This window comes from Telopea speciosissima, chromosome 3 (genome assembly GCF_018873765.1).
Source record: "Telopea speciosissima isolate NSW1024214 ecotype Mountain lineage chromosome 3, Tspe_v1, whole genome shotgun sequence".
NCBI lineage: Eukaryota > Viridiplantae > Streptophyta > Magnoliopsida > Proteales > Proteaceae > Telopea > Telopea speciosissima.
The window spans coordinates 21,337,780-21,354,273 of NC_057918.1; the positions used below are offsets into that span (position 1 = coordinate 21,337,780).

At 37.4% G+C, this 16,494-nt stretch overlaps 1 protein-coding gene across 2 annotated transcripts; it reads right to left on the bottom strand.

Annotated features, from left to right (window-relative positions):
- Positions 1-1,723: 1,723 nt before the first annotated feature.
- On the bottom strand, positions 1,724-10,917 carry LOC122656969 (pre-rRNA-processing protein ESF2). Of its 2 annotated transcripts, none has more exons than XM_043851688.1 (8): positions 10,797-10,917; positions 9,945-10,218; positions 9,634-9,697; positions 9,366-9,433; positions 8,887-8,976; positions 8,669-8,799; positions 2,006-2,152; positions 1,724-1,911 (listed from the first exon to the last, which is right to left on the bottom strand). In XM_043851688.1, exons 2-8 carry the CDS (start codon positions 10,198-10,200, stop codon positions 1,888-1,890), a joined length of 780 nt encoding a protein of 259 aa, XP_043707623.1. In that variant the 5' UTR covers positions 10,201-10,218; positions 10,797-10,917; the 3' UTR covers positions 1,724-1,887. The 2 variants fall into 2 exon arrangements, with proteins under 2 accessions (XP_043707623.1, XP_043707624.1); XM_043851689.1 differs by having other exon boundaries at positions 10,802-10,905.
- Positions 10,918-16,494: the final 5,577 nt, after the last annotated feature.

Genomic DNA, 16,494 nt, shown 5'->3' on the forward strand with positions numbered 1-16,494 from the left:
CAAGTATAGGGAAAGAGACCGCCACCCGGTCTAGCCGCGCACGTCGCCCATGCACCCTGAGTCCCTGACATAGGACCACGCAAAATGATCGCCCATCTCCCTATACCAAGGGTGTAGCAGTCATTTCACACACATTTGTGTCAAGGCACAGGGACAATGTGTCTAGCACGATCAGGTGGCATTCTTTCTTCCATAAGTATTTCCAAAAATAACTGTTGTACAATCAGGTGACATTCTTTTTCTTAAGTATTCTTATGTGGCTCTTATGATTAGACAGAGAAGCACACGAAAGTACTACACTATCCCATGAAACGGCAAAAATCTCACTTAAGTCAATGTTTGAGGGCGAGCTACCATTGGTCAGCTCGTGCAGCTCTAAAAGCCCACACACACAACCATCTATTTCCCAAAAACATCCACATTTTTTCATTGCCCAGACCCCCTCCTGCTTTATACATGAGAGAGAGGACTCCTTTACCCAAAAAACAAAAAGAGAGAGAGAGGACTCCGCTTTTAGGAGTTATACAACTCAATAAAAAGAATTGAGAGTAAATGACTCAAACCTTCCTAATTATAGTCAGCACCTCTGGCATGAGAACAATTACACTCCTTAACCGAAAGGAGCTGTCGAGCCCATTATTTTTAATTTAAAAAAAAAAGAAAAGGAAAGAAGGAAAGAGAATAACTTTAATCGAAGATTAAGGCTATGTTAATATTCTAGGTTGATATTTCATTCTCGAGCGATGAAAATAACTATTTTTATCATTCGAGACTACGAATTTGACCTAGAATGCATTCTAAGAATGCATACCAAACACAACATAAAATTGTCAATTTCCTTTTATCTGTAATACCTAAGTTGGGACATGTGTAATTGTTGTAAACTCAGGGGTGTTGACTGTAGTTAAAGAATAAATCATGGGAGATCTGACTAATTTAGGGAAGAATTGATATAAGCATCATTCAAACTCTTTTACTTGAAAGAAATCATGCTACTGGGACCTGGTATACTAGGTCAAACAGATAAAAACCATCAAACCTAACCAAGGAAGATAGTGACAGGGAAGTGGGAACAGCTAATCAAGGCTACAATCCGATTTTATTGGACAGTTCTCCCTCAAATAGATCCTTTAATAACACTGATCTACTATTCTACTTCCAAGCCACATGGATGATGCCATGTTTTCTAAAGAGTCAAAAAGAGTAGCAACAACCAAACTGGGAGAACAGTTCTAATCAAGTGAGTTCTGTGCCAACATGTCTGATGCCATGTTTTCTATTTCCAGGCAGGTGTTTGTAGAGAAATAAACCAAAAGAAGTTCCTGGATTTGGAACAGCTTACTGTGGGTGTGCCTAAAACAACTAATTTCACAGAATAGGACCTAACAGTCAAATTCGATTAGTGATAAAAACAAGACTTTTTAATGGAAGTTAATGCACTCCAAAATTGTTTTGATTGCATTAGATGATCTGCTATAAATAAAACATTGGTACTCGACAAATAACAAATCGAGCATGAAGGACCATATCTTTACATTGTCAATCAGTTTTCAAAATTTGGACCAACTGAAATGCAAATAATAGTAGCAACTTGCAATTACAGGCTTAAATAGACATAGTAATCACTTCTATGGAATTAATCATATTTAACTCCCTATAAATCTATAATTGAGAAACGAGGTCATAGCTATCGTTATCAGAAGCCATATCGGCCTCCGGTATGAATTCTCAAGGAACATACTAGGCCCATAATCCCCAGAATTACTTTAGATGAGCCACTCAAGACCCTCATCAACCTTGCCATTGCTTGGCCTCCTTGAAATATCACAAGTTGCAATTATCCAGCTCTCGATAGACAGGTTGAAAGCAATTAATGATGAACATAGATCACGAAGATGAGCCACCAAATACCTGCAGAGAGCATGGTGGTTGAGTTCCAATGTATGGCAAAAGTCAAGAGGCTCATGTTTGGTGAATTGGCACTCGTGGGTAAGAGGACACTTACCCCAGCCAGGACATCTTTGGAAAGTTTGGTCTGTGCTGTCTTGTCTGCAACTGGTCGTGTCTGAGAGAATCGACGGATCACCTTAACCTCCATCTGGTCAACTGGGGACACAGAATTTGTGCCTGAACCTTGTTGGACCTTCTGCTTCTGCATGACAATGAATTATAAACAGGAAGCAATCATCAGTAATGCCTTTAAGCCAACTCAAGCTGAAGAGACTTATTCGATGGTCACAACTAACCGCTTTTGGTCCCGAATCTTTGGGGTTGTACCAGAATATATCCAACAGAAAGAACAAATAAAAGCCTATAGGGGATGTGATTACTCGGTGTCTGATCCTTTAAGCCATTAATTTATTTTTTTCTAAAAATTCAAAGCAGATAAATTTTTAACACCACCAATGTTACAGTATTATGTTATCAATTTGTTTTGTAAGCGTAAAGTTGAATTCAAAAGAAAGAATCCAGTCTAAGGATTGAGGCTCCAACCAAAAATGGATTTAAAAAGCCAAACTTAAAGTCTTTCTTGGAACCTCAGTTACCTTGGATTTTATTACTGTTGGATTCATAGGAATCACACTTCATATGTGTTACTTCTCAAATCCCCTTATATAATTGAATGATATCAAAGACTTCTTCATGCGAGTTTCAATTTTAATGGCTTGTTTCTCCTGCTATTTTAATGGGTTGGTATTTTCAATCGTTCAAGCAGTTCCACAACCAATCATTTGGGTTCAGACAATATCCAAAGATCAAGGCTTTGGGATAGAAGGTAACATTAAGATAAAAGAAATATGACATGAATTAAGCACAGAAGGCGTAATTCCCTTTTTTTTTTTAAAGGAAGGAGGCCTAGTTTGAAGCTGCCTAGCCTGCAGCCAATGTTTACAGTGAATTGAGAGATCAGCACCCCTTGTTTATCCACAACAGCTGACCATCAGATCCTTCTCTTGTGGTGGTGAACAGTTTCCAGGTGTCCTTAGGGACCTATTCGACCTTTATGAGTAGCTACATAGCTCCATAACAGTAAGGGTGAGCCTTTACCTAGGTGATTGTACAACGGAACATGTGAATTTATTTGTGATGTATTAAAGGGGGTAGGGGCATACAACATCAACACAAACTCTAGGCATGGTCCCTTCTTAGCTACGTACCACTTTTTAACTGCCCCACACTCCACTCTAGGTCTCGAAATGTAGTGTAATACAACAACATCATCACATCATCATGGTCCAACTAAATGGGGTCGACCACATGGATCTTTGCTCTCCAAGAAGCTCTATTTGAGGTTATACCAGAAACAAGGCCTAAGCTAAGCATGTCCTTCACCACTTCTCCTATGGTTATCTTAGGACTGCCCCTGGTTCATTTGGTTCCCTCAATCAGGATCAGGTCACTCCTCTGAACTGGGGCATCTGGAGGCCTCCATTGAACATGGCCATACCACCTCAAACGACTCTCTTTAAGTTTATCATGTATCGGAGGCTCCCAACTCAGCTCTAATATGGTCATTCCTCACTTTATCCTTCCTAGTTTTCCCACTCATCCATCTCAACATCCACTCTTTGCAACACCAAGTTTATTTATATGGCACTTCTTCACCGCCTAGCATTCCGCCTCGTACATTATAGTTGGTCTAATGACAGTCCTATAGAACTTTCCTTTAAGCTTTAAAGGGATACGCCGATCACACAGAACTCCGGTTGCACCTCTCCAGTTCATCCATCCTATTTTAATCCTTTGGGCAATGTCGTCCTCTACGTCGCCCTCCTTGTTTACAATTGATTCCAGACATCTAAAGTGGTCACTTTGCAGGATCTCCCTCTCATCAATATTCACCACCTCATTATCCGTCCCAAAGCAACTAAAGTTACACACCATGACACCATATATTCAGTCTTAGTTCTACTTATCTTCAGACCTTTTGATTCCAAGGTAGTTCTTCATGGCTCCACTTTGCCGTTAATCCTTGTTTTTGTCTCATCTACCAAAACAATATCATCTGCAAAGATCATACACCATGGGACCTCATCTTGTATGTCTCTATTTTAGTTGTCCATGATAAGCACGAACAAATAAGGGCTTAAGGCTGATCCATGGTAATGTAGCTCTAGATAGGAGAAGAACCCTACTAGAGGCCAAGCAACAGGATCTCAAAGGGGGGCTGATGGTTCGAATGGACAAAATTATAGTTTTAGGTCAAAACTAGGGTTAGGTTTGTGAGAATGGGGTTAAATTTTATATGGTTTTAATAGGCAGGTCGAGGAGAAGCTAATAATATAGATTTAAATGAGGTTTGAACAAAAAATTAAAATTCAGAAATTTAGGGTTAGGGTTTCAGGTTTTGGAAATTAGAAAAAGGATGAACATAGGGTTTTGAGTTGGAGTTTGGGCTAGGACTGTTGGTCAAGTGTTAGAAACAGTGAGGAGGTGATTTGATTGTGATATGGGTAGAATTTGATGGCTAAAAGTGATAGATCAGTAATTCTAGGGTTTTGGATTAATGGAGGTGGAAGGGGGAATTAAGGTTTAAGAGCTGAGATGGGCTTGGGGTTAAGATCGAGTGAAGGGAATTAGGTAAGGCTGCTGGGGTTGAATTTTGGAGGAAAACTGATGGTAAAATTGGGCTGGACAGCTTAGTGAATATTTAGGATTCATAGGGGTCGATGGGGATAAATGAGGGAATGAAGCTGGAGGTGGTTTAGGGTTAAGGAATTCAAATAAAATAAAAAGGGGTGTTAGGGTTGGCTGTAGAAGGTTAGGAGGAGAAGGGGATGACTGAAACTATTAATCAACTTTTTGGATTAAGCAGATCTTCAATGGCAGCTTGAAGAAAACATTTTGAAGAATGACCTCCCAATCTACAAGATGCAAGGAGTCGTAGGAGATCCACCTACCCTTCCACCTTGATATGACTCACAAGGTTGTCTTGATATGACTCACAAGACTCACTCTCAAAGGAGATAACCAGCAGCAACAATGGCAGCATCAAACGAAATATTTTTTTTTTTTAAACTGAATTCTGTGGGGGAGCCTCCTACATTTTCTATTAATAAAGGCCTAAGGGCCAAATCCTAATACAAACTAAATTCTTTCTCTCTTCCAAAATCGTGGAAGGAGTGTGAGACTAATAAAATACTTAAAAGAAAAAGACCTATTGACCCTAACAACTTAAAACACTTTAAATAGCTGAAATTCCTAATTAACCAATAGGATATAAGATCCTACTAGCCAATAGGAACACTTCACCTAAATTAGACCAACTTAAATTGAACCAATTGGATGCAACCAATTTGAACCGGTTCAATTAAAAACATAAAAATAAAACTAAGTATAGAACTAATCTAAGGCTCCTACTATGATCCTATGCCTAGGGTGGCTTCTTCAACTCGAGGAGGCTTGGACATAGTTCGAGAACTCGCGAGATCTCGCCGAGTTTCTCGGTTTTTGGAAAAGCCAAGACGAGACTGCCTACGAGTCTCAAAAGTGCACTATCTCGGCGAGATCTCGGATCTCGGTTGGATCTCGGTTTCGACCCATTATTTTAACCCACCTACCACTTAAATACCTTACCTAATTGGACAAAACTCGACATATCTCGGTGAGATCTCGGGTCCAGATCTCGGGTTGACCCAAAGTTGAGGCTTCGAGTAGGAAAAAAAAAAAATGCACCAACTCGGCGAGATCTCGACTCATCTCGGTTTTTCCAAGAGTCGAGTTGATACCGAGACCCGAGTTTTAGTACCTTGGGCTTGGATCTACATCACATGGAGTAACCCAATTGAGAATGGGAATTCACTACCTTGGCCCCTCATCGTTCTAACGCTAGTCACCACATCAGCATACATATCTTTAATTATGTCAACTTATTTACATGGCACCCTCCACTTCTCTATAATATTCCAGATTAATTCTCTAGGGACTCTGTAGTAGGCTCATATGGATCTATAAAGACCATATGGAGATCTTTCTTGCCCTCTCTATATCTTTCCATGAGTCTCCTCAGTAAGAAAATTGCCTCCATTGAGGATCTTCCTGGCATAAATCTGAATTGGTTTTCTAAAAAAGTAGTCTCCTTTCTCAGGTGAGTTTCATTAACCCTCTCCCATAACTTCATCGTATGACTCATTAACTTTGTGCCTCTATAGTTATTATAATTCTAGATATCTCCTTTGTTTTTATAGATTGGGACCACAAAGCTTCTCCACCATTCATCTGGCATTTTCCTAGTGGTCATAATCTAGTTAAACAACTTGGTTTGCTAGGATAGACCACAAGTCCTACGTTCTTCCACGCTTCAATTGGAATCTCGTTTGGGCCTGGAGCTTTGCCAACTTTCATTTTTCTTATCGCTTCTTTTACTTCAAGCATCCTAATTTTGCGTATATATCTACGCGAAGAGGTGTCCCTATGAATGACGCTTTCCGCAGCCTTGTCACTCATGGAGTCTTCATTAAGGAGCCCGTAGAAGTACTATTTCCATCTCCCTTCAATGTATAATGCAGTCAAACTAGTGCATTGTGCATTATACTGAGGCCAGATTTGAGTTGTAGCTCAAACGGTCATTTGCATGACTTGCTTTCAAGAATTGAATGACGAGTGTGCATGTGAGGATCGTTTATTCACCCCCCCTCTCAGTGATACATTGGGTATAACAATAATATCGTTTTGTTTTTCCCCTTTTCTTTGGGGCAGGGGTTGGGGGCACACCAACACACACACAACCCGCACACAAAAGGCAAAGAGAGAATTTTATGATTTAGGATTTTACCCTTATGATATAAATCCAATCAAATGTCGATATGTCTAGATCCCAATGTAGCTTGGCTTAAGGTTTGATTACTTTGATATTTAACAGCAGGCTAGGTTGCTCAATCCCAATATAGAAAATTGATATTTAACAGCAGATTTAAATCATAATTCCTCAAATCAAAGGGTTCTTAAAACCACTCAAAGTGACTCTTCAATAAACAAAGAGAAACAAGGCACTTGTTTACAATTTTTCATACAAGTCATTCAACTATATTAAGTCACTAAAAGTATTGGAATATACTAATTCAGACAAGGCAGTTTATACTTTTCAATAATTATTTATTACATTTTGGGATTATGAGATATACTCATAAATGAGCTTTTGGATGTTTGACTTGTCTTCACCAATTCACTAGCTTTTTTCTCCTTTTTTGTTAAAGAAAAAAAAATATGGTACAACAACAACAGGTGAGCAAGCTGGAACAAAACCAGCACCAAATGGATCCACGAGACTGAAGAAAAAAAAAAGAGAGAGAAAGAAGAGCAAAAGGCTACACCTTATAGAGGCCAATTGAGTAATATGCTCATCAAGCCTTATTTACCAGGTTCATCAGCTAATTCATCATGCATTATTTACGAAGTTCATCAGCTAGTTCATGTTTTCTCTTCATTTCCAAAATAAAGAAACATTTGGTGAAGAGGCCCAGTGAGTAATATGCTCAAATAAATGGGCAACCCTCAAAGGCTGAACCCCCCCCCCCTTCTCGCTGATACACCTAATGACATGCATCTCCATTCACCACAATATTAGAAGAACCAGATCTGAAGCTGTCTCTCAAGGATAAAATCTCGGACTTACTGAATCACATTCTCCTATGGGGCATAAACAAACACCAAGAATTGTCTCAGCAATATCCCTAACCCGTCTCAGCAATATCCCTAACCACTCCTCTCAACACTAGAGGATAGCAAATTCCCCAGGGAAACCCATTGAAATCTAGTTTAACATAATCCAACAGCTAAGGCTGCCACAATTTCATCACCCTCTCTTAAAAAAGTCTGGAGCTGATAACCTGAACCCAATCACAAAACAGAAAACTGACAGGGACGTCTATAAAGATGGGATCATCCACTGTCCAACAAGTAACTTTAGTCTTAGTACAGCACTACCACACAATGATAAGGCTGCCACAATTTCATCACCCTCTCTTCAAAAAGTCTGGAGCTGATAACCTGAGCCCAATCACAAAACAGAAAGCTGATGGGGACTTCTATAAAGATGGGATCATCCACTGTAAAATAAGTAACTTTAGTCTTATTACAGCACTACCACACAATGATGAGGACCTGTAACTCTTCAACTCTAAACAGCCTTGCATCAGGCTCCTCCCAAGGCTAAAAGTCCTTGGATTAAGAAGAAAAGATAAGCGTGAACTTACTGTTTGAGTTTCAAGATGAACTTTCCAAAGGGCTGAAGTGTTGTCATTAAGAACTGTTATCAATGTTGTTCTTTACATTTGTTAGGATTGAGTGATTGTGGAAGGATACTGCAACAATGACATTCTGTCTAATCCTTTGGAGGAACTGTCGAGGTTTGTCCAGTTCATCAGGCTGATATATCTCACGTCCAGATTGGACTGTACTTTCCACTGGATCCAAGGACCAGAATAAGATGGCTGATGAATTGGCAACATGGCAGATTGTCCTACTGTTTGTTAGGGCAATTGTATTACTCTATGAGAGGATTCTGTTGAAAAGATAGTTTTGTTTTGTTATTGTTGCTATTGTATGCCAGTTGTGGCTTTGCCCCTCTTTGGAGGATTGTAGTACCAACCAAAGGCGAAAACATGGACAGGGGAAGAAAGAGAAGAAGCAGTCATATCATAAAAAATGTAGTAAAAAGTATATGTACCTTCTTCAGCCGTTCTTGAATAGAAAACAAAGCACGGGACTTGTCAACCTTCGAGAGATAGAAATCTCGCTCCCTCTTAGCAGCAGATACCTCTAAAGCTAGCTTCTGCTCCCGAATGGCACTCTTGTAAGCTGCATTGCAATCATATCAACTTGACAAATAATTGAGCATTTAAGCTTCAGAATGTATCACAGAACACAACTCAAGCACTTGCATACCAATTTCTTCAGTAAGATCATCCCACTTGAATTTACTTAAATACTTGATGTTCCAAAGATCATAATAGAACGATGACCGCTTCCTCCCACCTAGATATGGAAAAGTGGCAATCCTGAGAAAACTCATTAATAAAATGGGCTTTAAACAATTATTCAAGTTTAAAAAAAGAAAGTCAAGTAAACATATTGTCCACACATACAAAAAAATAAGATAGGGCTATTTGAAAAGAAAACCTAAGAGATTTGCAGATCGTAAAAATGGAAGCTTAAGAACCCAGCTAACTTATGGATATTGCAAATAGCTTAAACCCAGGCAGTTACATATACGAGCACTCCTGTGATGACCTACTTTTATCTCCTAAAGAAATCTATAATGATGAAATTAAGTGCAGAGTAATCTTAATGAAGTCAACATATAAAACTCAACATGATAAAGGATGAATTTCTGAACAAAATAACTGCTAATCTTTTAGACGCACCTATCTGTTCACCATTTATCATACTTGCAACCCGCTTCGCAACACGTTTCTTGGTAAATTCAACCCACCTACATATACAAGAGATTGTTACATGATCATATGCTGATAAGGACCACATATATGGGCTTTGAAAACTTTTCAATGCAAAGCTAACATGATCAGTCAATTAAATGGAGAATGAGTCAGAGAATGCAAACCCATCTGATTTTATGGACAGGCTAATAATAATTAACATTCTTTTTATAACAAATTTTTAGTTTGTTAATACCCTTCTGAAAACTCTTGACCTCGAAAGCCACCGGCCCGCTTACGGTGTACTTGTGCTGCAGGGTCTGTCATAGAAATTAAGAAGAAGAACATGAGGACCAATCCCATGAGAAGAACCCTATAGAAGCAAATCTAACATGAAGACTTTAAAATTTAAAATCTTACAGAGGAAGCAGCACAAAACCAATGATCAGAAGAAAAATAGAAATGCAAAGATTATTTAGATAAAATAATTTCCCAGAGACCCACATATACGAATAATTGAACTACAATAATGAGTATATATTGAAGAGAAACAAAGCTATTGACTACCTTCAGGTGTGAGATAAATCCGTTGTATCTCTCCATACTGGGAAAGAATCTGACGAAGCTTCAAAGGATCCATGTGGGGAGGAATCCGGCTCAGATAGCAAATTCCACGTTTGTCAGCTTTCGCAGCTTCCTTTAATAACTGTTTTTTCCTTTTATTTTTCTGTTTTTGTGTCTTTTTATCATTGGCTTCTGTCTCTAATGAATTCCCTTCCCCTGGAGGATTGGTTCCATTTTGATCTTGTTCATCCTTAGTCATGTCAAAGTCTAGGAGATACCGGAGAACACGTACCAATAAAGCTGAAGATTTACAATGTGATCATAAAACCATAGGGCATAAGAATAAAATTTAAGGCTAAGTTTATTAAATAATGACCTAGATAGTGTTTAAACAATGAAGAGATAGTTATGTAATATAATGTGATGGCAATCATGGCGTAGACGCACAAGAAGAAACCATGATTTACAAACATCAACAACAGTTGGGACCAAATACATAATCTGAAAAGTTCAAAGTAAAGCATAACAAATTACAATAGTTCTACAAAGCAATTTGGAGACTTGGTGTCATAAAATACTGTACCACAAACTTATTTACACCCTCAAGAGTACTTCAAAGAGAGTTCAGTGCTTAGTTTAATTCATGAGCATAAATGAAAAAAATAAATGTAACAATACACAAAGTATTTACAGAGAATTGAGGAGAAGCGGGAAAGAGGACTCTGCATAAACCAGCCGGAGAATTCAAAAAGTGAGAAATAGCAATTTGGTGTCTATTGAAGTAAATACTTCAAATCATCAATCCATTTGAAAAAAAACACAGAAGTTTTCAGAGAGAGTGGATGAAAAGAATACCTAACTGAAATCAAAATGATAAACTAGAGGATTTGTCCCTGTCACCACTTCCTTGCCATCTCCAAATGCCTTGGAATGTACAGGACAATTTTTTTTTTTTTTTTTTTAAAACCTATAGCACAAAATTTGAAGAAGGACGACTACAACAGCTTCTAGACAAACTCATTGTGGACTGTGGAGTAGTTCAATTGACGGGATCTAAATCTCTCAGAGAGATTTTTTTTTTTAAAAAAGACGTTCAAATTTTAGCAAAGCAAATGCAACAGAATTCGAGGGTTCTAAAAAAGTCAACTGGGTTAAAAAGGCTAGGGAAACTAGTTTTCTGCTAGATTGCCAAGCAAATATTTATTTTCAATAGCTTTGCTTGATTAAAGCATAGCTAATACAACAGATAATAAAGAGAAATAGCAGATTTCAGCAATCAAATGCAACATTTGTAGTGTTGGCACATTTACAAGAAGTAAAACTATATGAGAAAAAGCAGTATCAAAAAGTATATACCCTCCAGAAGAAAAAAAAAAACCAGATTGAGCTTGCCAACTTGCAATATACTCAATGCTATATAACTAGACCAAAGAACTGAGAAAAGCAAAGAAATTAAAAACAGAAAAAAGCATGCAATCTAGAAACAGCAGAGATGAAATAAAAAATTAAAACAAAGAGCAAGAAGGATACAACAAAAACAGTTCTAGAGCTGTGGTTTTCATAATAATCCAGTTAGTAAGCTGAAAGTTCAGATTAGGAATTCATTGGATATTTACCAGTTAGTAAGCAAATTATTGATGACTCAAATGAAGAAATCATCAAATGCGTTCATATATGTTCCCTCATATACTAAAAAATTCAGAAGGTTATTCCCAGATTTACAGCTTATGAATATAAAAGATACATGAGCAGATAAACATAAGGATCTAATCTATGTGTTGCATACAATGTTAACAAACCTTAAAAGGATGGGAGGGTTATATAAGCATGACTTCATGCTGACAACTACATAAAATAAGTCCAAGAAACCAAGGAAAAACAAGACGTAATGGATATAAGAGCTAGTTAAACTTCCTAGACTACAATCAGGTGTACAACCCAACTGCTTCACAAATCCAACAGAGAGTAGATGGAGCATGAGGAACTCAATTAAATGGAAGAAAAATCGAAGAGCGAAGCACCAAGCTAAAAGTGAAATTGGTGAAGATGAAGTCTTGGTCGTTCAGAAATTTCAGTCTGTCGTTGAGAAGTCTAGGAAGATGATGGAAAATGATGAATTTGTTGAATGGTTTCTTTGCAAATCATCTCCTGAACCCTAGTTTTCTCTGTACTTGAGATTTGTAAAAGAAAATTTTGTGCAGAAAGAAAACAAAGAAGAAGAGGGAGAAGGTCACATACCTAGGCACTCCAAGTTTCAGTCATTGCGAGCTTAGTTAGTAAGTTTCGGAAAGACAATCAAACGGGTACAGATACGTACGGGAATTAAACAGATCAGACGGCAATAATACTTTTTAAAAATCCGGCATAATAAAACGCGTACGGCAATGATACGGTACGTGTTCAATGATTTTACTATATAACAGACACGCACCACTTAATAAACAAAATAATAGCATATAGACAATGATTTTATCAAAAAGAAACCCTATTACATCTCATAAGATTATCGTTTAACATATCAAAATATCAATAACAATATCACATCAAACATTAAAAGAAAAAAGTAATTGAAGAAGTTTGCTATGCAAAATAGATCAGAGAATCTGCGGTGAGAAACCATTACAGTACTCTGTTTTTTCTGCGCAAAATAGGTACTGTTTATCCTTATCTATCGGGTGTTGTTACTGAATGTTTAATCTCTGATTTTGAGCTGGTTTGATATCACTGATTTTGTTCTTGTTATTGATAGTTAAACCCTGTTTTCTATGATCTGATTTTGTTCTTGTCATTGATAGTTAAACCCTGTTTTCTATGATTTAAGACTTGTGGTTCCCCTGTTCTGTGTCCTAGTTTCAGCAATAGAGCTTTATGGGTTCAGGCAAATCAGTTAATCAGATCCTGCCACTATTTTGGGATTCAAAGGGTACCCAAAGGACTAACATTTGACCATAACTTGGGCCCTATCCGAAGCCTGAATCCCCCTGCTACTTCAACATCTCTGATTTTTCTCTAATTCCAGGATTTTAGCTTTCAGAATTAGTTTTCCACCACCTAATTCCAAAATTTTAGTTTTCAAATGGTGACTGTGTTTTCTTTCCCTCTCTTCTTCTTTTTTTCTCTCTGGCTGTGGTAGAATGGAGTTACATCCTCCATTAAGCCCCAACAAATTACACATTGTTCCGGGTGTTGAAAATTTTGATCACACAGAGATTTCATATTGTATTCAGAAGCCTCATGATAATTTGGTATGTTCTTTCTTGGATTAGGGGTCGAGAAAAGTGCCCCCTCCCCAGAAAAGCACACTTGGTATATCTGAAAGAGAGATGCATCCATCTGTGAAAAAACTTAAAGGAGAGAAGCCTTGATTGACTTGATGGAGACGGAGAAGAAACAGGGGGCACCGGGGCAGGTACTCACCGGAGAAGAGGAGCAGTGAGTCGCCTTCTCGCCGCTGCAATTGCCGATGGAGTTCTATAATCTGAAGCTTCAGTCACCGGCCGTCACTGAAATCATCCGGGAACGGAGCCGGAGAATAAGGGGATAAGGCTAGGGTTCCAAAATCCAACTCCAAGTGATCTGCTTCAAAGCTTAGGTTCGTACTGTGCATCTGAAGGGCGAGGTCGACAAGTCGATTACGGATTTTTGGGGTTAGGGGTTTAGGGCAAAGGGAATCAATCGATTATTATTTTTTTGGGAAATTTACCATCCCAGGTTTGACGAAAGGATATTTTCACCTTCCAATTTTGAAAAATTCTGCGTAATCCCCTGAGGTTTACAAACGGTAACAAATAAACCCATTCCGTCAGTTCATGAACTTTTAAAAATTAGACTTGAACTGACGGAATTGCCCTTATAAAAAAATAAAAAAAAACACCTGCAACTCATTTTCCCCAAAATCGATTGAGGAAGATGAGTTGCAGAAATGTGAGCCTAAGCCTTGCCTTTTGTCATCATCGTCTTGAATTCTTCAAAATTAACGTTACGTTTTCCTTCTTTAGCTATCACGAGGAAAACGCAACCCCTTTGTCATCCCCTGCTTCTCCTGTCTACATCTTATGAAAATGTTATCGTCGAAAGGTAACGGAGCCCCTAGAAGTGAATGCTGCACAATGTCGTCAAAAATCTACCTCAAATATTCGCTATTCAAGAAATCCTTTAAGTGAAAAAGATATTTCCACAATCAATGAAAATTTCTGATAAACTCAAATCACTGAAATGCAGGTCCAACAACCAAAAACAGATTTCTGATCCACCGATAATTCCAATCTCAATGATTTACTTTAACCGAATCCCCAGAGTAAAACTCAAAATGTAGTACGCGAGAAACCCCAAGAGGAAAAAAAAATCTTCCTTTTCTCCCCGTTGAGAGTGCAGGAAAAGCGCCTGACGTCGAAATCAAAGATGGCGTCACAAAACAACTACTTTCTCCTTCTTCACAAGAGAGGACAGGAGAATCCGAAAGTTCTAGATCAGAGAAGAGAGATCAAAGCATTCAACGTCCAGAGTAGTGAAAGGGAAAAAAAAAAAAAACAAAACAAAACAAAAATTTTTCAGATCGGAAAAACACGGTCAGAAGTAACTCAAGAAGGACCAACCGTGTCTTCCGCTTTGCTTTCTCTCTGTGGTTGTTTTCAAAACCCTAATCCATGTAAGAAAGGCCGGACAGCAAACACTTGAACAAGCAGCAGCTCGCTTCCTTCACCACCACTGCTGCCACTAAACCAAACGCCTCAACTCGGATCCCCAACCTCCCTTTCTTCCACCCTTCAAAAATAAAAAACCCTTATGGTTTTGAAACCTGCAACTCATCTTCCCCAATTTGTTTGGGGAAGATGAGTTGCAGTTTTTTTTTTTTTCCCTTTATAAGGGTAATTTTGTCCATTCACCTTTTTTTTTTTTTTTTTTTGTTCTTCTTAGAAGGGCAATTCCGTCAGTTCAAGTCTAATTTTTAACAGTGTTAGCCATGAACTGACGGAATGGGTTTATTTGTTACCGTTTGCAAACTTCAATGGGGTACGCAGAATTTTCTAAAACTGGGGGGTGAAAATATCCCTTCGTCAAACCCCAGGGGTGGAATGTGTAAATTTTCCTTCTTTTTTTTTTTATAATTTTAAACATAAGCGTATAATTCACGTTTTATTAGTGTTTAATATTGTATATATTAAAATCCGTGTATAAAATCGTATTAATTATTAATACATAAAAATGCATTTTTTTCCAATTGAACGTTTGGGTACACGTATAATACGTGAATATACCAAGGTTGTGAGAGAAAAATAGGGCATAGGGTTTCGGTAAATTTCATTGGATTTTTTAGGGGTGTCAAATGTTCGGTTTGGCTATGCCTAAGATCAAAATCAAATCGTTAATAAACTTCGATTTTCAGCCTATTTCGATCCGATGTGATTTCAATTTATTTCAGTTTTCAATATTGAGTTAATACTGATTTAGATCGATTTTGTTTTCAGATTTGAACCACAATGAAATCTTACAATCATAACTTGCAGTGACGAAAGATTCGATAAAATCACTGTAATTCAACTTCCTCAAGTCAAATAAGTAAACAACCATGAATAGGAAAATTGCTTTGATGCGATCATATTGTAATCCAAATAAAAAAAAAATATAATTGTTAGGAGAAAAACACTAATATTTTTTTTTGGTAAAGAGAAAAAAACTAATATTTAAATCAATGAATAAATAGAGTTGGCAGCGAAATCATTGTTACAAATCATAGCAAATTTTTTTTTTTGCCATTCCACGGTCCTAAAAGTCGGTTAACCTTTTGGGATTGGTGTGTGGTTTGTGTGATTACACTTTCACAAAAAAAAAAAAAAATCCATATACTTTTTTATCATTAATTCTAAGGAGAAGATAACTAATATTAAAATCACAAAATGAACCCTACTATCAAATCATTTATTTGACTATTCAACTAATTTTGTATAGTGAACAAGGAGATCAATGGAAGCTTTGTTACAAATCAATTTCCCTATTCATAACTTCATACTCATCGAGTTGTAACAATTTCCCTTACAACCAGTAATTTCTTGTTAATATTGAAATCAATGGATAATCAATTCGTCTATTCATAACCTTATACTCAATGATTTTTTTAGGGTAAATTACACGTCTTTCCCTGATTTTTAAATGAAACTCAGATCACCCCCTGATTTTTGAAAAAACTCAAATAATCGGTTGTGTTTTCTTTTCTTCTGACTGTTCAACAATCTTAAGAAAGTTAGGAGATGGGTTGTCGTAGGATTCATCCTCATTAGTAGTAACAGAGTGAGAACAATCAATATAATAAGAAATAACCTCTTTATTACTACAAAAGAATTGTTCACGAAATGAGATTCAAACAAAACAATTAACTTTAGAAGAAATACAAAATCCTATCGATTATAACAACTTTGACTCAGACTTGGACTATGATTATAACTCAAAAACAAACTTTGATACTGACTCAAGATCTGTCTTGCTCTATTTCTCTTCCATTCATTCGTGGGTTAAATACAATGACAATTCTTGAAAATGACATAATGGCAATCCA

What these genes read in the sequence shown, in the direction of transcription:
- LOC122656969 (XM_043851688.1), bottom strand. Translation starts at nt 10,200, where the DNA reads ATGACTAAGGATGAACAAGATCAAAATGGAACCAATCCTCCAGGGGAA. An exon ending in GATTTATCTCACACCTGAAG is followed by an intron (nt 9,698 to 9,944) that starts GTAGTCAATAGC and finishes TTTCTATGACAG; the next exon opens with ACCCTGCAGCACAAGTACAC. An exon ending in GATAAATGGTGAACAGATAG is followed by an intron (nt 8,977 to 9,365) that starts GTGCGTCTAAAA and finishes TTCCATATCTAG; the next exon opens with GTGGGAGGAAGCGGTCATCG.